This window comes from Cotesia glomerata, unplaced genomic scaffold, assembly GCF_020080835.1.
Source record: "Cotesia glomerata isolate CgM1 unplaced genomic scaffold, MPM_Cglom_v2.3 scaffold_52, whole genome shotgun sequence".
Classification (NCBI taxonomy): domain Eukaryota; kingdom Metazoa; phylum Arthropoda; class Insecta; order Hymenoptera; family Braconidae; genus Cotesia; species Cotesia glomerata.
The window spans coordinates 27,474-50,000 of record NW_025404149.1 but is presented as its reverse complement, the minus strand read 5'-3'; the positions used below and the strand labels follow the sequence as shown (position 1 = coordinate 50,000).

The 22,527-nt window shown below is 30.7% G+C and overlaps 5 protein-coding genes across 5 annotated transcripts; 3 read left to right on the top strand and 2 right to left on the bottom strand.

Moving 5' to 3' along the window:
* Nucleotides 1-39: 39 nt before the first annotated feature.
* Nucleotides 40-3,670, bottom strand: LOC123274676 (E3 ubiquitin-protein ligase MIB1; the record flags this gene model as incomplete). Its single annotated transcript, XM_044742418.1, is given in 6 exon segments — nt 40-281; nt 1,055-1,202; nt 1,287-1,739; nt 1,801-2,001; nt 2,879-3,226; nt 3,370-3,670. Coding segments are annotated over 6 exon segments (1,494 nt in total), but the record flags the coding sequence as incomplete, so codon positions are not given.
* A 349-nt stretch (nt 3,671-4,019) lies between these two features.
* Nucleotides 4,020-8,737, top strand: LOC123274677 (coiled-coil domain-containing protein 39). Its single transcript, XM_044742419.1, has 8 exons — nt 4,020-4,288; nt 4,865-5,920; nt 6,012-6,392; nt 6,665-6,919; nt 6,990-7,475; nt 7,540-7,752; nt 8,037-8,247; nt 8,496-8,737. The coding sequence occupies exons 1-8, from the start codon at nt 4,193-4,195 to the stop codon at nt 8,543-8,545; spliced, it is 2,748 nt and encodes a 915-aa protein (XP_044598354.1). The 5' UTR covers nt 4,020-4,192; the 3' UTR covers nt 8,546-8,737.
* On the top strand, nt 8,661-10,128 carry LOC123274678 (m7GpppX diphosphatase-like). The gene is made up of 4 exons (XM_044742421.1): nt 8,661-9,083; nt 9,158-9,300; nt 9,378-9,714; nt 9,795-10,128. Exons 1-4 carry the CDS (start codon nt 8,693-8,695, stop codon nt 10,004-10,006), a joined length of 1,083 nt encoding a protein of 360 aa, XP_044598356.1. The 5' UTR covers nt 8,661-8,692; the 3' UTR covers nt 10,007-10,128.
* Nucleotides 10,129-10,960: 832 nt separating this feature from the next.
* Nucleotides 10,961-12,273, top strand: LOC123274668 (m7GpppX diphosphatase-like). Its single transcript, XM_044742410.1, has 3 exons — nt 10,961-11,603; nt 11,702-11,853; nt 11,917-12,273. Exons 1-3 carry the CDS (start codon nt 11,345-11,347, stop codon nt 12,271-12,273), a joined length of 768 nt encoding a protein of 255 aa, XP_044598345.1. The 5' UTR covers nt 10,961-11,344.
* A 656-nt stretch (nt 12,274-12,929) lies between these two features.
* LOC123274675 (small subunit processome component 20 homolog) lies at nt 12,930-22,349 on the bottom strand. Its single transcript, XM_044742417.1, has 4 exons — nt 22,072-22,349; nt 13,907-21,832; nt 13,370-13,642; nt 12,930-13,281 (listed from the first exon to the last, which is right to left on the bottom strand). Exons 1-4 carry the CDS (start codon nt 22,114-22,116, stop codon nt 13,141-13,143), a joined length of 8,385 nt encoding a protein of 2,794 aa, XP_044598352.1. The 5' UTR covers nt 22,117-22,349; the 3' UTR covers nt 12,930-13,140.
* Nucleotides 22,350-22,527: the final 178 nt, after the last annotated feature.

The following is a 22,527-nucleotide window of genomic DNA, read 5'->3' as shown; positions in this document are numbered from 1 at the left end:
ATACATATGCATATGGAAATTAGATTAAAATATAGATACCTCGATTTCAACATCGGCCTTGTACCGCAATAGTATTTTAATAACATCTAGATGACCATTGTGACTGGCAGCTTGTAATGCCGTGTGACCCGAAAATACTCCATTGACATCCGCGTCTAAACGTTTCAGGCATTCTTCACTCTGCACAGCGTCGCCATTGGCAGCGGATTTAACGAGCTCCTCGTTCACGTCACCCGACACATGAGTCTCAAATAATTTTTTCAATAAAGCTGACAATCGTTCTAAAAGTAATACACCATATTAAATTTTTTATTTTATTTATCTACACTAGGGTGGCGCAAAAAAAAACCGACTATTTGTTTTTTTGAGTCTCGAGTGAAAAAATGTCAGTTTTTGATGTTCTAAGAGCCCTCTCCAAAGAACAGCTCAAAAAAAAATATTTAAGAGATCGCTCCAAATTTTTTTAAATTTCAAAAATCGTCAAAAATTGAATTTTTTTTTTTTTTTATTTTTTTTCTCGTTACGTCATAATTTTATAGACAAAAAAAATAAGTTCCTGAAAGTTTCAATTCAAAATTTAAATTTTGAAAGGTCGCTCATAATTTTTATTAAATTTCAGAGTCAAAAAATGCTAATCCAATCAAAGTCACTAATAAATTAAAAAAATTTGGAGCGACCCCTTAAAAATTTTTTTTAAGCTGTCTTTTGGAGAGAGCTTTTAAAACATAAAAAATTAATATTTTTTCACTCAAGACTCAAAAAAAAAAAAAAAAAAAAAAAAAAAAAAAAAAAATAGTCGGTTTTTTTGCGCCACCCTAATCTACACGGAAAGAACAAGATGACACTGGATATCATCCCAGATTATACTGAGTGAAAAAAAATTTCAGATAGTAACTAGTATAATCCAGATGTCACGCAGTATAATTTGAATTTTTTTAGCTAATATCTGACATTTTTTTTCACCACAGATATCACTGAGTATAATCTGGGATGATATACAGTGTTATTTTGTTCTTTCCGTGTAGACAAACAGAATTTTAAATAGTTTTCAAACCTCCGCTATTATTTCCAGGCATACTTCTATCGCTGCTGGCAACTTTAACAACCGCTTGAGGATTATACGTCCATGATGTACAACACACTTCGACTTTCAAATCACCGTCGTGATAAATTTGCTGAACCCGCCCAATTTTTCCAAGAGTCTAATAAAAAATCCACCCAAAAAGGCATAAATATTAAATAAAGATGAATAAATATTTATAAAAGGAAACTTTCGAATAACTTACTGGAGCCATTGCTTCTGCCCACTCGCCGTGACCGCGCTGCAGCAGTTTAATTTTTTCCAGATCATTACAAATTTGCACTAAATCACCAACAGCAAATGCTTGATTTTCAGTGGCGGTACTTGTACCAGCAGATACTGGGGTTTGAACTTTAGATAATACAGCTGGATTAAATGTCCATCGATTACCGCTGGGATAAGATACAACGATATCGTGATCTTCATCGATGCTTACAACAGTACCGGTTGTACCAAGGCACTCGAACATTCCATCGGTCCAGCTGCCATGGCCATGCTGCAGCGACTGGACTATTTCTAACTCCAGATCGACATTAACTTGATCACCAATCTGTAATCCGTGTGGCCCAGGTCGTCCAGGACCCTGTTCTCCAAGCAGTGGTAAATGGTCCCGATAGACTGTTTGGCCTTTCGCGTCATTTACTACTTTAAGATCAGCCTAAACAAATTATATCGATAATTATAAAATTAAATTTTTTAAAAATGGATTTTCGACTCACCATTCCCTCAAAGCCAACTCTGTACAAATTTTTAGCTCCATTATCCCAAATAACGTACGCAGCAGATCTAGGACTAGCAGCAGACCAATCTTGTATTTCATTGACTTTACCTCGTCTGCCATTACCACCATCTTGATCTTCCCATTGCCAATCAACGCCTCTAACAACTCTGGCACCAGGAAATATTCCTCGAATTGCGATCTATTTTTACACAATAAATATTTTCAGTATGGATGTATAATAATTAAGAAATGACCTTGTATCTTGTGAACTATTGACATTTTTAAAGATATAAGCTCATCCCGATGCTACACTCATCGAGACCTTTCATTTGAGTACCCACATCAATTTTTCATATATTTTATATATTTATATATTATATATATATGTATATATGAAAAATATATCAAAAATGCATGTGGGTACTCAAATGAAAGCTCTTGACGAGTGTAACATCGGAATGAGCTTATATCTTAAAAAATGTCAATAATTAAGAAATGACATTGTATCTTGTGAAATATTGACATTTTTAAAGATATAAGCTCATCCCGATGTTACACTCATCGAGACCTTTCATTTGAGTACCCACATCAATTTTTCATATATTTATATATGAAAAATATATCAAAAATTCATGTGAGTACTCAAATGAAAGCTCTTGACGAGTGTAACATCGGAATGAGCTTATATCTTAAAAAATGTCAATAATTAAGAAATGACATTGTATCTTGTGAAATATTGACATTTTTAAAGATATAAGCTCATCCCGATGTTACACTCATCGAGATCTTTCATTTGAGTACCCACATCAATTTTTCATTTATTTTATATATTTATATATATTATATATATGTATATATGAAAAATATATAAAAAATGCATGTGGGTACTCAAATGAAAGCTCTTGATGAGTGTAACATCGGGATGAGCTTATATCTTTAAAAACTTCAATATTTAAAAAATTACAGTGCAACTTAACAAAAGTCATTATTTAATAAAGCAAAATTTTATTTATTTATAGTTCACAAGTCACATAGTGACTGCAAGGTTGCTAGTAATAAATAAAAATAAAATGTACCTTTTTACTTTTCCTTCTTGGCTCCAATAATACTCTCTCACTACCAGGAGTAGTGATACGATAAAACCTATGTCTTAAATGATGTTTATCACCATGATAACAAATTGAGCATAAATCATAGTTCCCACACTCAGCGCACTTCCATCTGATACCAAAAATAGGCTGTTGTCTGCACGTATCGCACATGGTACCGTCATGTTTAACACCAGTGGTAGCAGAATCCAATATCCTCAAATCGAAGGCTCCTGAGCATCTATAATTAGCAGCTGTGCCATTATCCCACACGACAACGACTTCTTCTGGCGACTCAAAGTTCCTGACAGTTCCTACATGTCCTTCTCCACCGTCCTGGTAAACAATCACCAATAATTGTAAATTTAAATACATAAATTACTGAATTTTTTTTAATTTAAGTAAGTAATGGGTCTGGTTAATTATTTATTGATTGTAAAATAAATAAATTAATAAATTATTTATTTATAAATCCTAACCTGTTTGCCCCATTTCCACTCAGGACCACGAATCACTCTTGCACCGACACCTTCCATCATAAATCGTGTAGTACGCGTACCGCTACTCGTACTGGCCTCCATTATTATATTACAATAATATATTTACGATCTATAAACTATTAATCTAATGAACGTTTGACGTCTTTACAATAAGTCGAAAACGGCATACCCATTTTGTAATACAGAATAAGTTGACCATTATTGTTATTATTATTCTTCTTGACAGTATATCTATAGTGTTTGTTGGAAAACTATATAACTAGCGCCACGTGACGGATTAGTTAATGTATTTTTGCGTTTAACTTAAAAAGAGAAACTTACGTGACCTACCACAGAATCTACAGGTTGTTCATAAACAATTTCTATTTTTAATACACCTCTTTTAATAAAAACAAATAAATTTACGTCAATATATTCCTTTTTATCACAAATATTATTTTTTTTAATAAAAAAAAACTATTTTTATTAAATCTTTAATAATTTATTTTTAGTCGGAATTTTAAAATCTGTATGAAATAAATTTTATTTTCTTCATATTTGGTGAGTACAATATAAAAAAAAAAAAATTAAAAAATAATAAAATAATTTAGCGTAATTTAAATTTTGTTATTTTACCCAATAAAATTACTCTGCGCATGATCAGTTAATATGTCAAAGTGACATTGACCTTTTGTTTGCTATCAGTTGCAGAGAAATTCATGCTTTTGAATTTCACATTTTTTAAGGCCTTAAATTAAAAAATTTTCATTATTAATTAGTGTTGAAAATAGTAAATTTATATTATTAAAATTTAGCGTTGAAAATGGGAATATTCAAAGATTTTTTAAAAGATCTAGGATGGGATAGTGGGTTTCGAATTCCGGTTGCTAACGAAGATAATAAACAACTTGAACAAGAGGTAAATGTCGCATGATAAACAAATAATAAGTTAATTCAATAATTATATATAATTTTAGATACTAGGCTGATAATAATTACAACAATTAAAATTTCAGTAAAACAAAAAATTAAATTTATCTATATACTGAAAAAAGTCATTTATTAATAATGATATTTTTATATTTAATGCAAATATTTTAAATCCAAATATTAATATTTTTTATTTAGGTTGATTTAATACAAAAATATAAATATTTTTCCTAATTTCTCTCTGTTGGATTTATATTTATTTTAAAACCGAATTATCTTTGTTGATCTATTGATAATAATTTATATTGATAATGTTTCAAGTAATAATCTTCAAAATTGATATCGTTAAAAATTTTATAAATTTTAATTATTTTATAACTTGATTATTAAAGTCAACTAAATAAATTATTTTTAATCCCGATTTAAATCTGATTTTTTTAAAGCAAATAAAACTTGTCAATAATTGATTTAAATTTTAAATACATTTTTTAATGGTTTAATTAATAATAAAAACTACAAAATTAGACACTTAGAAATTTAATATTTGTTTATTAATTATTTTTAGATTGAGAAAAAATTAAAAATAAAAAATGAGTTGACAACGGAATTAGAAAATAACAAGAAACGGATTGATTCAATAGATCAATATAAAAGAGATATTAAAATAGAACACACATACAATCAGAAACTTTTAACGGCTTATGTCGCTCAATACGAAGCTGAGAATCATTACGAGAAGTTATCTGAACACAATGAGGCATCTATTGAAAAAGAACTTTGTACACTTGAGAAGGAAAAAAAAGAAACTGGTGAGCGCATTGCCGGGATGAAAAAAGAAATCAAAAGACTGAAAGAGAGTCTCGATTTTTCTAAAGATATTGTCTCTTTGAACAAAACTAAAATTTTACAATTGGAAGAAATATTAAGTCGTGATGAAGAAAATGAACTGTTATTGAAAAAAGTTGCCAAATTTGATATGAAAGATTTTAAAAAACTCGATCTTAAGAGGCAGAAGTTGGTGAGTGAGCTGGACGTGTACAGGCGGTCAGTTGTAAGAATGATCGATGAAATTTACGAAAAGGAAGTCGTGTTGGAGAGAACGGCTAAATTTTATACCCAAGCGTTAGATTCAAGGAGACAATTGATTGAGAGGTGGACCCAGAGTGTCTTAATTTTACGGCAACGGGACAATGACATTCAGAAAATTCTCAAAGAAATTGAAACTCTCAGATCTGCGGGTGTCGAAAAATTGACAACATTTAATGAGTCTGAAGAATTTTTAGAAACTCAAGTTAATTGTAATCGACTTCTGGAGTACGAAATCAAGCAAGTAGAAAAAATTGTAGCGCGTGCTAGAGAAAGAAGAATGAAACTTGATGAAGATGTTGATATGCTTAATCTGGAGTTCAAAACTAAGAAGAGAATTTTAAATGAACTGGAACAGCAAATTAAAAATTTGAGAATTGATATTAAGGGGTTGAGAGGGAGTATTATAAATAAGAAAAGACAAATCCATGATTCGGCTCAGAGAATTAATGATATGAAGTCTAGTTTGACTGAAGTTAATACTCAGAGCGTTAATGTGGAAGAGAGAACGAAGCAACTTGAAGAAATGATTGAGGTTCGTTTTATTTTTTTTTTTATTTTATGTTTATTCATTAATAACTTAGTTTATTTATTTGAAAGTTGAAAAAAAAATAAATCTCTTTCAGAAAGAAGAAAAGCGAAAATTGTCTATTACAAGTGAAATAAAACGGTTTCAAGTCTTGGTTCGAAAGACAATGAGCAAAATAAGTCGTTTAGAAGCCGACAGAAAAACTATTGAATTGCAAGAACAGGGAGAATTAAAGAAAATCGAACAATTGACAGCGTGTCAAGTCAAAGAAGAGAAACAATTGGAGGAAAAAAAAGAGGATGCTTACAAACTCGATATCTTGCTTCAGAATCTTAAGATCCGCATTGGTAAAAATAATAGCGTGGTGGATAAAGAGGAGTTTGAACGTAAGCAAAATGTTATTGAGGGATTACAGGAAACGTTGAATGATAGAAAAGAAATAGCCAAATTGTTGTATGGTCAGATGATTAAGCTTGAAGTAAGTATGATTGTAAATATTGTCTTTGATTTAAAATAATGAAAAAAAAATTTAATTGAATTAAGAGAAAAATTCTTGAACCAAGAAAATAATTTTGAAGAATTTCATTGTCTTGAATTAAGTAAAATTTATTTAAACCAAGAAAAATTTATGAGTTTAAGAAATTTTCTACTCAAATCAAGAAGATTAAATTCTTGAAAATTATTTACTTGATTCAAGTAAATTTTTTGTTTCTGTGAAGGAAATAAAAATTTTGTTTTTTGATATTTTAGAATGAAATAAAAAAAGTTCAAGGTGCATTGGAGATGGATCGGGAGAAAATTGAACGAGTGAAAATAAAGAAACAGAATCTTGAATTATTAATGCAAGGTGGTGAAAAGCAATTAAAAGTTTCGGTGCGTGTTAATGAAGAAAAACAAGTAGCTGAGAATATAATGGAGCTACGGGTTACTCAAGCGGAAGAATTGATGCAATGCACTGGGAATCGAGTTAATAATTTGGAACAATGTCATGTAAAAATTTGCGCTGTAAGTATTTTTATTTTATAGTAATTGATGATTAACGAACTGTCTTAATGGAGTAGATGTACTTTGATAGGCAATGAAGGAAAGGATGACAGAGCTGAAAATATTGAGAGAAGGATTGAATTTAAAAAATAAAGTCGCTTTGACTGAGTGTTCTGAACTGAGGTCTTTAATTAATGAAAAACAATATCAAACTTTGCATCTCCAGTCGCGCTATGACAATATCATGGCTACGTCTAATGTTGATGGAACAGATGGTATTTTACCTGCGACAACTTATTTGAAGATACATAATGCTCAGTATAAGTATGAGCTGCAAGAGCAAGGAGATAAATTAGACGCAACTATCCGGAAAACCGAACAAGAAATCAAAAGTATGGAGAATACTTTAAAGGTTGTTAATGCTTGTAATGACAAGTACAAAATGTCATTGGGGCCGGTTGAAGATGATAGCTCTAAGCAGACGATCCAGAGTGAAATCGATCAACAAATGTGTCTGGTTGCGGAAAAATTGAGGAAGAAAAAATCTCAGTTAAATCTGATGAAAAATGAACTCACGGTAATATTTTTAATTTATCATTTTTATATTTTATTTTATCATTAATAATTACGTTTTTCATCAGCTCACACAAGAAAATCATAAAAAAATAATGGATGATTTAAAACAAATCAAAGAAGAAAAGGAAGGAAGGCTCGAGACAGTTGCGATAATAGAAAGACAAACAAATGATCAAAAAGGCCGCTTAAGTAGAGCTGATATGAGGTTGAAGAAATTGTATAAAGATATTCAAAAGCTGTGCGAGTGTGCCAATGATGATATTATCATTTTACAAGAAGTTTGTTCTATTCTTTAGACATGATATTAAAGTTAGCAGTCACTTGATAATTTTTTAATTTTATTTAACAAAAAAATTTTTGACAAAAAATTATTTTTTAAAAATTGGATTTTTTATTTTTTTTTTAATTTCTACATGTCAATTTTTTCTTCTTTTTTTTTGCCATAATTTATCTGTCAAAAAAATTCTAAAAATTATTAAATATCTGCTAAATTAATTCTCATTCTTTAGACACGTTATAAAATAATTAAATTTGTATTCTTACTCTTGCTCATTCTTTACAGAAAGATATCTCTACCAGAGAAATAGAAGAACAGAACCTCCTCGGCCTACAACGTATCACTGAATTTACTATTCGTCACGTAGAAGCTGAAGTATACGTTAAAAAATTGATAGCAGCTAAAAATATTGTTTTACCTTGCGCTCAGCATATTAAATCATCTCCAGCGGCGAGTCTATGTGACAGCAGTCGAAGTTCTTTGTCTTTTAATCAAAGTAAAAAATGCCAGCGAATAAAAGTTTCACGAACGTAATTTTTTTTAATTGCATCCAACTGTTATCTTTGAAAAATACAAAGATAAATAAATTTTCTTATTCTTTAATATCAAATTAGTATTTTGTCATTCATTTTTTTTTTTTAAGTTAATAAAAATATGAAAGTTAATAAAAATTACAAGTGAAAATTTTCAGAAGCATTTTTTTATTGAAATTTATTTGTTAAAAAAATTTTTTAAAATTGACAGCTGACGGCTTACTTCAGTGTTATATTCGAACCGCCATTTTGATTTTTTGAATTTGATATTTAACACTAACGCCATCTGTCGATATTTTGTAAACTAAATAAATAATAATAACAGTATTGTTATTGTTATGTGTGTTATGTATTTGTTGCGCTGCGTTTGCGTTAAGAAATAACAAACTGTAATAACAAGTGAAAAAAATGGCTGATACTACTGTTGATTTTTTGTGTCAACAAAACACTGAAGAAAAAAATATTATAAACAACGGCAATAAATCTAATAACAATGGAACTGAAGCAGTTGAATCTACAATTAAAGACCAAGATGACGTTCATGAGTTACTTAAAAATATGTCTAACTTCGAGGTAAAAAGAATTTTAAGAAATAATGCTACTCAAAAGCAAATAGCCATTGAAGGTACTTTCAAAGGTTGTGATGGAAGTGCATTACTTGTTCTTGAAAAAAAAGGATTTCCTGAGGAACAGTCATTGCTCGAGCAAGGATTTTTTAATGACGAAACTACAACAAAAAAAATCTACCGTAATGATATTTACAGAGGTTATGATTTTTTTCCAACCAACGAATTTAATGGTAAGTTTTATTTTCAAAAGGATTTTTATCATTTATAAATTGTTTTTTTTTTTTTTTTATTTATTTACTTGCAGGCCTTAATGCTACTATAACATATCCTGCTGAGCCTAAGCATATTGAAAAATTCACTCCACCAGATTATTACACAATTGAAGAAACTCCAGAAATTTATAAAAATGTCACTTACCCTTCTTTATCAAAGCAATTATCGATAAAGGTTTGTAAATATTTTAGACTTAGAATTTGTCCTTTAATTTTTTTTTAAACTAAAATTTTGCTTTGCTTTTTTTCCAGTGGGTTGACAATATCCTGGACGGAACAGCAGAAGCTGATCGAGTAATTTATAATGACAAGGATGAAAAAACTGGATTTGTGTTGGTAAAAGATTTGAAGTGGAAAGACGACATATCAAATTTGTATTTAATTGCTATTACTAGGTTGAAGATTGCATCAATTAGGGAGTTGAACGAATCTCATCTTACTTTGTTAAAAAATATCAAAGAAGCTGGTTCAAGAGCTATTGAAGCAAATTATAATATACCGGCTAACAGATTAAGAACATATTTTCATTATCAGCCATCTTACTATCACTTGCATGTTCATTTTACTGCTCTTACTGTAGAGAATGCAGGTATGTTAATTTGAGACTTATATTTATAAAGAAAAATTCATAAATTAAAGAGAATGAAATTGATAAAAATTTTTTATTAGGTACGCTGGTTGAACGTGCGCATTTACTTTCTACGGTGATAAATAACATTGAAATGATGCCAGATTATTATCAAAAAGCTACACTGACATTTAGGATTTGCAAATATGAAGCATATAAACCTTATGAAGATTACTTTAAAAATGGAGTTAGCGAAAAAGAAAGCACCGAAGAAGACGACAGACCGGCGAAACGTTTAAAATTGTCCGATTAAATTTGTATGACTATTTTACTTCTACTGACTATAGAGTCTACATAAAGTTTGACTTTGAAAAATTTTTTTAGAAAAAAATTTTGACGAAACAATTATTTTTAAGAAAAAAATGTATTTTTTTTTTTTAAATGATAGTAGACAATTGCATAATAAAATTACAAATAAGACGATATTCGTCACACATTTTTCCCGACCCTAACTATTAATTTAGTAAAAGGCTTTGGCATAACTTTATGATAAATAAATAAATAAATAAATAATTTGAGTAAAAGCATACTGTTAAAAAAATGATAGCTAAACCCATTAAACATTTTTTTTAATTGATTAATTGCTATTTTTATACTTAAAAAAATAATTTTAATGGTTTATGCTATGGAGCATCTACGTCTGCATGGAGGGAATTTATTAATCTCTCGATCTATTTTATAGGAAGCTATATATATACTTAATTGTGAAGGAACAATTTGAAGTGACAAAACGTTAGGATTTTGATTTTTAAGCCCTAGTAGAACATATTTACGGGCTCGTGCTTGTCACACATTTCTTTATACGCCTACTATTAATTTGAGATAAATCAGTTCGCAGAAACGTCTCTGAGGCCTAAGAATCATATTACAAGAGTTGTCAAGTTGTAAGCTATTGTTCTATGGTTGGAGATAAGAAATATCTTCGTCTGTTGTGACTAAAACAATAACATCGCATTCTTTGAATATCAAGTTACCTCAGTCGAAAAAATAAATAAAGTATTATTGAGTTAGTCAACTAATTAAATACAATTCTCTACATTAATTGACATTTTTTAATTTTAATATAATGATCTATGTGAGTTTTAAGCTTATGCCGAGATGGTTGTTTACACGCTGTTTTTGTATGATTTTACGTATGTGAAGCCATTTAATTCGTAATGTGTATGGAGACTATAATGTTTAGTCTTCATAGTAATGTTATTGGTCGACCAATCTCTGATCAAATGTATCACAAACATGAAAATATATACAATTCTATACTAGAATCAGGCGCGCGCACGTTAAATCTTAAGCGTTTAAAAAATAAATATACGCCAGTTCAAGAAGAAAATATTTTAGCTAACGAAGTCATAAGAGAAGAGTCATCTCTTTAGCAGTGATTAATACTAAATCATTTAATCATAGAGTTTTATGATATATTCAGTTTTTTTTTTTTTTTTTTTTTTTTTAATTAAATAAGATAGTTTTCAATAATCTGGTGAATTATTCATTGTGTTATTATTATTGTTGTTTTTATTTTTTAATATCAACAAGTGTCTCAATTGTTTTTTGATAAAAATTTTTAAAAAAATTTAAAAGAAAGGAATAAAAAATGGAAAACGATTACATTAAAAATATGACAAGTTTTCAATTTATTGAAGTTCTGAAAAATGATGTTCACGAGAAAAAAATAGCAATTAAAGGGCAATTAAATGGTCGCAACGCCATAATTGTTCTGTCGAGAAAAAGTTTTTCCAATGATATTTCGGAATTGAAACAAATAATTTTTAATAACGAAACAATTGTTGCAAATAAAGGTTGCAATGAAAAAGAAAAACATTATGAGTTAACTCTGACTAACGAAACTAACGGTAATTAAATTTTAATTATTATTCTGAATTCTTTATTTTGTCAAATCATAAATCTTATTATTCAGATTAAAAATTATCAATTTAAATTAAATTTAAAGGTGTACATGCAACTATAAAGCATCCTGTTACAAAGAAAGACTTTGCTCAGTATCAAATACCTGAATGTTGGTTCATTGAAGAATCTCCAGAACTTTATGGGAACGTCACTTTACCATATATAAAAAAGATAGTACCAATACAGAAGCTCGATGTTCGTAAATTTTTTTATTAACTAAGCTATTTAACTATTTTTTAACAATATTTTTTTTTCTAGTGGGTCTATCGTATATTAAATGGTGAAAGTGAACAAGAACAGACACTTTATATTGATAACGATCAATCAACAGGATATGTATTAGTAAAAGATTCAAAATGGCAAAACGAGGAAATTTCAAAGATGCACTTTCTTGCCTTTACCAAACAAAAACTGATGACAATTCGAGATTTGAATGAAACTCACCTTCCCTTACTGAAAAAAATTAAAAAAGAAGGCACTGAAATTATTACTAAAAAGTATCCAAATGTATCAGCTGAAGAATTAAGGATATATTTCCAATATTTACCGTCGGTTTATCATCTTCATGTTCATTTTATTATCGATACTGCAGAGAGCGCAGGTACATTTATTTAATATATATTTTTATATTTAAGATTATATATAACAAGCGGCAATATTGATAAAATATTAAATTATTCCACAGATACCCTGTTGGATCGAATACATTTGCTGTCTACAGTAATCAATAATATTAAATTAATGCCAGACTATTACCAAAAATCTACTTTAACAATTCGATACTGTTCTAAGCATTTATTTGATCCTTATCAAAAATATCTTGAAAAGAAAGCAGCTGTAATTGAACCAAAAACAGAAAACGATGTGTCTTTAAACAATGAAAATAATTACATTGATCATATTTTAATGTTTCGTATCAAGAAGTTCATTAAATATTTTATTTTCTCTATTATTTTTAATTTCAAAAGCATCTTGCTTTTTGTTTTTATCTTATGCCTTTCAGGTAATGAAATAATATTCACGCAATATTAAACTCTATCACTTTCGAATTATTAATTTACAAATATTATTTTAGTTTTCTAAGATTTTTTAACAATTGATATTAATTTTTTATATCCTTTTTTTAATATGAAAAATCTTCATAAAATACTTCTAATGTACTTAAGATAAATTTTATAAAATTACGAAAAATAAATTTTATTTTTTATTGTCATTCAAAAATTAAAATCTAAAGTCCTCATAATTATAAAACATCTAGGACAATCAACTCTTGCTGTCCCGTGTCCTTCTTCCAATCTTCTGTCTCCTTTTTAATTAATCATCCCTCTTCAAGCCTTTAATTAAACGTTGTTTCTATCGAAATGCAAATGACTGGGAATTAAATGATGTGTTATTAATTCTAACCATCTAAAATTATTTATAATCACTCGTTTTATTAAAAATTTATGTACATAAATTATAAAAATTTTATCTATAATTTTACTAATCATCATCTTGTAATTTACGTTTTTTAGCGTACACTTTTTTTCCGCGAATTTGAGCATTTTTTCTTTTCGTCGCTTCTTTCTTTTTCTGTTGTTTGGCAATTTTACGTCTTGCAGCCAACTCTGGATTCGTGATAAACTGAAAAATACAAAAATAAATCATTAATATAAAAATTTCTTTATAGTTTTAATTTGTATAAAGTAAAATCAATAAAAAAAAAAATTACCAGTTGCTTTTGATTTTTCTTTCGCTCAGCTTTTTTGATCTCTATTTTCTGTTGAACCTTTACAAGTAATGAATTGTAAAGCTCATCACCAATTCTTCTTTTTATCAATTTTCCAACTTCATTGGACAATTGTCTTAATGCTTCACTTGATTCTTCAGTAGTCAACATTTCTCTTACAAGTGGCGACATTAATTGGAATAAAATAGGCTTCAAAAATGGATCAATGTCTATTGTTGTTACCACTCCTGCGATCCATTTGAATACAGCTGTTCTCTGAAATAATTAAAATTTAATTAGTATAAAAAATTTCATTCTAAAATCAACTGATATCTTACAAATTTTTCTAACAATTCAATTACTATGAAGAAAATTACACATGTAGAAATAAAAAAAAATATAACTGAAAATTTTTTAGAATATTTTTTTTCCATTGTAATTTATTTGTTATAAAATTTAAAAAAATTGTCAGATATTTGCTGGTTTTAGTATCATAAAAGATTGAAATATTTAAAAAGAAAAAATAATTTTTTTACTTACCACATGTGGTGATTTTGAATATTGCCTAATCTCAAAATTAACAGACCTCTTTAATCTTTTTAATAACCAGAAAATAGATATGTTATTTGCAGCATCTTCGCTTTTGTCAGGTGTGTCATTACTCCAAGGTATAGATTTAATTACTCGAGCAATAAATACTAAATTTTTAACAACTTGGTCAGATAATTCTTCTACATTCATCTCTGGGTATAATTGTGCGATCAGATCTAAACTAAGACTCCGCAATGTTTTTATTGGATTTGAATAAATGTATCCTTTTATATTATTTGTATTGTTTAATTCTTTCTCTTCTTCTTTTTCATCATCGCTTTCTTCATCATCATCATCATCATCATCTTCTTCACTATCATCTTCATCGTTGAAATCATTTTTAATTTTAAATTTCTTCACATCGACAGTTTTACTTTTCGACTCCTGAATAATTTTAATCAACTTTTCTTCATCAATAGCTGCCAAAATGAATCCAATTTGCTGAGTGGCAGCCAACCTGACCCACAAATGCGGGTGAGCCAAAAAGGATTGCGCGTACTCAGCAAGAGACTGTACTTGATCAACATACTTATCAGACTTCAAAAAAACTTGACAGTAAGAAGATATTTTCAACGTCAACTGCAGAGTTTGAAAGACAAGGTGATCTTTGACTCTATCTAAATCTTTAATAGTAACTTGATTATTTCTTCTTGTTTTCTTCAACACAAACTTGCCTTCTTCCTGGTTCTCAGAGTCACTAGCATAAAACTGTTTAAGAATCAGCGGTAAGAGTTCTTCTAAATGTGTTTCAAACGCTTCTTTTTTAACAGCGATAAAAATTCCGCAAAGTTGAACAGCAAGACGCCTGTGTAATAAATTGCTGTCTTTCAACCACTGAAGAACAATTTCAAACAGTTTGAGACATTGATTATGATTAACGCGAGTAATTAAAACCTTGACACACTTAGCAGCGAATTTACAACAAGTAGGGTCTTCATCGTTGACAAGTCTAGCACCAACCATGAGGAATATCAATGCAGATTGTTTTATAAGAATTTCTTCTGGAAATCCGTTGATGATGTCGTGGATCATTTCCAGAGCACTCATCCGTCCAGGAGTCAATTCATAACTCAGTTGAGCCAAATAGAACGACAAGTGCTTCTCCAATTTCTTCCCCAGAGGATATTCCATAAGGAATTTGTAAAACACTTCTCTACATTGTTTTTGAACATCAACAGAATCTGAAGTAACGCTAAGAATAGCAACTTTTTCAATAACTTGGTGTATTTCCGATGCCTTTATTTTTCTCTCTATAATTGCTTTTATCAAACTGAACGCAGTAGCACGACGTTCGTTGTTATAAAGATCCTGTTCTATGTACAAAATCAGAACTTTTATTTGATTAAGAGTTATATTGAAAGTCTTCATATCTCTGACAAAAGTAGACATTGTTTTAAACGCTGCTGTCACTAGCTCAAAGTTATCTCCTTTTGCCAATCCAGCAGAACCGTACTTGTGAAGAATACTGAAGACTGTTTCGCAGATACCTTCGATGTGCTGAGGAATAGAATCCAAATTCATGAGTAGAATCTTGTTGATACACTGGAGAGACAAGGTACTTAGTTTGATGTGCTGGGATTTCAAATTGTCAGCAATAATTGGCACTAATGGATCCATATAATCTTTGAACTCTGGTCCGGTGACTTTGTCTCGTTTCAAAAGAATGTGGAGAAGTTTCATAGCGAATTCTGTTATCACGTGTTCATTAGCATCAGCAGAAGTTTTAGAAGCTGTTTTTATTCCCATCCGGGATTTAGGTGCAGCAGGAATAATATAACAATCTGGTTTGTCAAGTTGTGGCTTGTCGGATTTGTTATCAGATTTTTTATCTTCAGATTTTGAGGTCAAGCTGGGAATACTTTTGGAAACAATACCACCAATAAATTGCAGGATCTTTATGTCTTCTATGAAAGTATTGTCTGCTAATCCAACTGAAATGTTGTTTAAAGATTCTACAACCTTCATCAGAACTTTATGACTTCTAGTGCTGCATAAAATTTCATAGAAGGGTTGTACGAGATCTATGAGGCAAGATTCGCTGATAAATTCACCAAGAATACGGAAAATACTGATACTCTTAGTTGATTTTGCTTCAGAAACATTTTTTATTATGGCTTTGACTTCTTTTTCTTCTGAAGTCAATCCAAACAAATCAACTTTGCAAACTTGAAGTATACTTTGGAGATTATTATTGATATGATTGGATTGAAGATAAGGTTTCAATGAATTTAAAACTGCGTGGATCGTATAAGCAAGAACGTGAATTTGAAAGCCTTTTGTCAAAAGAGAATTCATTTCTTTCAATAAGTGATGCAAAAAGTCTGGTCCAAGCGTTATCATTATCTTCTCGAGTATTTCACGCGTCGAACGTCTCACAGACTCCAAACGTGACTTCAAAAATGTGCAGAGCTTCATGAAAATACCCGAAAGACTTTTGTTAAGTATTGGGCCTGGAAGTTTTTGCAATAGTTTAACAAGAGCAAGAGCTATTGGCACCCGCATCAATTCTTCTTCTTCTTTTTCATATCCACTGCGCTTTCTGTTGACCTTGTGGCTCAATTCGTGCTGAGTTCGCGACAAAATTGAACGGTTTAGTTGTGGTAAAAGTGTGTGAGTGATATCAAAGACCAATTTTTTGGCAGCCGATTGAGAAAGAACCGTTAATTTTTCCATAACAAGTTCTGCTGATTCTTCTTTAGTTTCTTCTGATACTTTTTCTTCATCCTTCGCCAGTTCTTCATCTAATCGCTCTTCGTTAGTTTCTTCTACTGTATCTTCCTCTGGTTTATTTTCTTCACTATCAACTTCAATTTCTTTTTCCGGCGGATCAATTGTCTTCTGATCTTCGATAATTTTATCAACGGTTTTCAGTTTAACCAAATCGAAATGAAAAGCATCCAAAATAGCGATAATTATCCTGATAACTTGCCTCTGAAACTCGTTAACTTTATTAATTTTATCCAAATAATATTTCAATATCACTGAATACTGATGCCAGGGCAATAACCTGCAGATAGTTCCAATAGTTTCAATAGCAGCATCAACGATACTATTTTTGGAAGCGTAAGTTTCATCACAAAGAAACGAAGAAGCAAGTGGAAAAATAAACTGCGTTAAAGTCTTGATGTTTGGACACTTTGTTAAAGTTTTTGCAAAGCTACAAAATTTAAGCAAAGCTCTTCCTCTTCTACCCACTTGAGAATGCTGAAGATTTTCAAAGAAATCAACTTCAGGATCGTTTTTATTTGTCAGTGAATGAAGATCACGGAAAACAGGATGAGCATCGTAGCAGTTCATAGACAAAGTACCAAGAAATGAAATAGATTGTAACCTAATGTGATCATTTTTACTCTTAATTCCTTCTTTAATCAAACTCAATATCGTATCTTCAATCAAGTACAACCTGTCAACATTATTCGACTTGTACATGTTAATTAATTTCACTCCCAAAGCGTTTATGCACCATCTAGATTCACTTCTCAGCGCTAAATCTGTTTCGTGTTTCAAAAAATGGTAACAATTGTACAAAACAGCAACTCCAAATTCAAGAGTAAGTGTCTTTGAAACTTCATCATCTTGGCTGGATATAATTGAGTTTATTTGTTGGAAAGTTTCAAGCCTTTTTTCACAATCTGGTTGTTCGACCCATCGTGGATTCATAGCATTCAAAGATACCAAAAGCTCCAGATTGCGCATCATTGTTTCTTTTGAAACTATTGTCTTGAATATCTCTAACAGATTTTTTCTCAAAGACACTGAAGAAATGTAGAACAATAAAGGCAAAAGAGACTTCAAATGTTCTTGAGGTTTGTCCACATTCTTCAATAAATTCGTTATAGTAATGAGAAGTTCTTCAATTATTTGATCAGATTCTCCTCTGGATGCCCGTTTAACTGCAATTGGTATCAACAAAAGAGTTAAAGTGTTGGATGTTTCAGGATCGAGACTCAATTCTGAAATTCTAGACAGTATCGCAGCCTCGATTTTCTTGACATTCATTTTGGACTTTAGCAACCTTCGTTTTAGGAACTCTAGAACATCTGGAACGTACGGCAAGAGTATCGCGGATCCGTAATTGATGAACTTTCCGGGCAAGGCAGTTTCTGCGTTGACTTCTAAGATATTCGTCGGGTTCAAAGGGACAATAGGCAGTGTATCAGCATCATCTACTTCCATTTTCTCATAATCTTGCAAAGTTAATAAATTGTTGATCATTTCGAGAATTGTATTGACAACAGAGTGGTGAGTCTTTTCTCCCAAAAGCAGCTTCATGATAAAAGGCAAACATATAATGTTCTGATTATCTTCTTGATGCTTTATAAGAAGACAGTGGTATCGCGGATTTTGACACCATGCACTGAAAAGTTTCAAGAGAACTGTAGGACTGTAGACTCCTTCTGTTGGTAATTTTTCAAGCCAAGGAAACACCGCAACGTCAAACAAAGCATCTAGTTCTGCTTGAGACCATTCGTAGGTTTCAAAGTGTTCAAAAAATCTTCCGAGGATTCCCATGCAAGTATTTTTCAGCTCTTTTGTGATCGATAGAAATCCTGAAAGGACATTTTTCGAGCGATTTAAGATCCCGTTTATCTGAGCCAAGGCACAAAGAAGAATCGCGAGAAGTCTAGGAAGCAAATTCTTCGACATTTTCCCTCCAAACTCTTCAATTAATATTGACAGCAAATTAATAGCGCTTCTTAAACGTTCCGGGTGAATAATAATGTTGGAAAGATCTACATTCTTGGTCAAGTCAGTCGTCAATCTTCTTATGTCTTTAAACTGATCATCAGTAAAGAAGTTTATTTGGTACTTTTCAAAAGGCTTGCAGGCCATTTCTGCAAACAACATCATTTCTTCTTCCTTAACTCCCATCAAAAACCTCACTATTATTTTCCTTCTCGCCAATCCTCCAGCAGCACCAGCAGCACGTCCTGTACCTCGAGTCACCATTTTTGCGTAAATGAGTCTCATAAGAATTGGCATAACAACTGGCCGGTCCTCGGGCTTTATAGTTTCAGAAGGTGCGTGATCATCAACGACTTTGAAACGTGCTAATTCGTTCCTTAGATTTTTCTCGTCTGTTAATCCGTACAAGTGCTCCTTGTAAGGGAGTAACTCTCTTTGTTTGTAAGTAAAGATACAATCTAAAACTGCTTTTTGCAACTCCATGCTCTTTGTTTTTAACAAGTCCATGTAAATTTCGTACATTTCTCGTTCTCGGTACAAAGATCTAGGGTTGTGCATCTGTGAAAACAATTTCAGTTGAGCTAAAAGCAGCTTGAAGTTTGATGTCTTACCACCCATTTTTACTAAATTCATTTTCTTTATCGGCAAATCTTCTATTTTTTTATCATCAGTTTTTTCAGAGTCTTCTTTAGTTTCTTCTTCCTCATCGTTAAGATCTTCAAGCTCTTTTACAACTTCTTCATCTCCTGTTTTGTCTAAATCTTTTTTCTCAATGCTAAAAGATTTGGCAGTGTCAGAATTAGATGTAAAGTAATTACTTTCAACAAAATTTATAAACAAAACCGTCAAATCACGGTTTCGCGCTTCAGAGTACTCAGGAAACTTGTTCATACACGTCCAGAGTAAAGTTTTGTAATTATTATAGTCAGGTTTATCATTTGTGATCAATGATTTTGATAAATTATTAAGAATTTCACAAGAAAATAGCTCACTGGCACAAGAATTAGGCGTATCAAAATTTTTTTTCAATTCTCCAAGAAAAGTTGGCCAAAAATCCGTAAATTCTCCAGTTGCGTACGTAGCAATTATTTGGCTGACTGGTTCCCAGAGCAGTGAGAAATTTACAAAGAAATTTCCAAGCAAGAAATACAATGGTCCGTGATAATATCTCGGATGTAATTCAATTAAACTTCTGGATTTAAATGACAGTGCTTGCAAATAAGACAACCGATCTCGGTAGCTCTGAACAGAGACCTCGATGCTCTCAGCCATGAACATAAGCTCCAAGACACTGTTGGAATCATTGCTTTTATTGATAAAAATCTCTTTAACATCCTTGAAAAGATAGTAAAGGTGACAAACAATCAGCCGGACATTTCGGTAAGGCGAAGCAAGCTTTTTTGCTAGATGACTATTTAAAGAATCAAAAGTTTGAGCATTGATATACTTGTCCTTAAATTTTGTAGATGAAATATGAGTGTAAAATAAATCAACTGCGTTCAAAATATTTGTATTGTCCCAATACTTGGCGGTTAAAGTTTCAAAATTTATTGTAGATTCTTCCAGGAGTTGGTCAATTTCTTCTTCAGTCAACAGATGAACAATAGACTCGAGAGTTAATAGAAAAGCGAAACTTCTCTTTTCAATTTTATTAATTGACTCATCTTGAAGGAGCTTTTCAAACATCGAAACTAAAACTTGCTTCAAAACTGTGATTAATTCTTGTCGCATTAAAATGTTTACGTAGGGTAAAATGGTAATTATCTTCAAAGAATCTTCAGAAATATCGTCTGCCTCGTCCCATTGTTTAAGTTTTTCAATTAAAATCGTGAATGTATCATTAGGATATTTGTGAAGATTTAAATTAATTTCCCTCAATTTGTCAAGATTAATTCCGTTGAGTTTTGGTGGTGCTCTTACCGAAACAATTTTAATAAGCAAGTTCAAATCAATATTAGTAAATTCTTTCGTCAAAACATCTTTCTGAAGAGCTATGGAAAGCACCTGGGACTTAAATGAAGAATAATTGACGAGTTTTTCAATAATTTCAATCAAGATTTCTTTTTTGCTGATCGATAGAAGCTCCGAAGTTAATTTAGGGGAAGTTTCTTGTGATAATTGAATATTTTCTGCTAATAATATTGACACAGACAGCTCAATAAATTCATGTAATACTAAATCACTCTTGTTTTTAAAGATAGAAATTCCTTTGATGATTAACGAAGTTAGTAACACTGGGTCTAACAACATCCTTCCACCTCTATGATTCAAAACAATTAGTAAAAGCTTTGCAAGAGGTACTAAAACATTTTCATTTTCGCTCTTCAAATTCTGATCTAGTTTCTGAAAAATAACATCCCAGAAAACTTTACTGTGAGCTGGATTGATTGAATGATTAATACATTCAAAAATTTTCGACAAAACTCCAAATGCTAGCTCAGAATCAATATTTTCATCTCCAAGAACTTGGAAGTAAAGATTAAACATTTTTTTAGCATAAGAATTAAATCTTCCGGGAACTCCTGAGACAACTTCGAACAATAATTTACCGCAACCGTGGACACCACTGGGCTTTTTCTTCAAAGCAGAGAACAAAAGTGTCAAAAAAGAATTTTGATCCTTGTCAGGTATTTTTCTAGCGACAAAAGCAAAACTTTCAGCTGCGAAATTGTTGATGTATACCCGCTTATCAGCTAGAAGAGGAAGTAAAATTTCGAAGGTCGTGTCAATATTTCTTACGAAGTAAACCCACATGAATTTAAACAGGTACGCTAGGTTGGTGAATGTGAACTCCAAAACATCAGGGTCTTGAGTATTGAGCAAGTCGATTATGATAACTAGGAAGTCTGGAATGAATTCGTGAAATTCTCTTTGGAGATCTCGAGCTGCTGCCACAACCATCTCTAATATTGCTTGAAGATAAGCAGGGTCGTTTACTTTTAAATGATATTTTAGCGAGTTTACCACCTTCTGCTTGAACTCTATCAACTGTTTCAGCGTGACTACACCTTTTACTTCCGTTCGGAATTTTTTGTAGCCCTCGGTTAAATTTATCATGTTCCATTTTAGTAATGTTCTATAAAACAAAGTCTCAACTTGTTCTTCATCATCAGAATCTTCATTTCTGTGGCGGATACGGTGAAATACATCGACGTTGATTTCCTCAATTCGATCACCAAATCGTTTAAACTGAAAATATAATTTAATTACAAATTTGTTCGTTTTAATATGATTCTATTGAGTGTATAGTGATGTAATTTTATTAAATAAAATGAAAATTATTATTGTATATTAAATTGATAAAACAAATCAACTATTATATAAATTTTAAAAAAAATTATGAATTGTTGTAGGTCAGTTATAATCAATGTCAAAATAAAAGTCGGTGTTTTTAAATATAAATAATTATAATTATGTGTAATAATTACCTTAAATGTATTAGTTTCTTTATGACGAACACGTTTTTCCTTCATTTTGACTTTTTATTTAAACTTTTAAAAAGTTAGATAATTATTTAAAAAACTTTAAGGTTAAGTATAAACCTTTCCACATTTAACACAAATCTTGTATTAATAAAACACACTTTATATTTCTTCTGAATAAAAATATAAAAAACTACACTTTACAATAATTTTACTATTTTTTAATAGTTAAAACTATTAAATATTGATATTTAAAAAAACACATGATATGATCGCACACGTGGTATAAGTGTGCCGAATCTAAACAGATTCAGATGAATGTGAATGTGTAAATAAAAGTTTCGCTCCGAGACGAAGATTCCCGAGAATTGCCGAGAAGCAATATTTTAAAAGCGCGCGCAGCTGACATTTAATTTTGAATTTCAAATGGGATTTTAAGAAATCCGAAACTTATTAATTAAA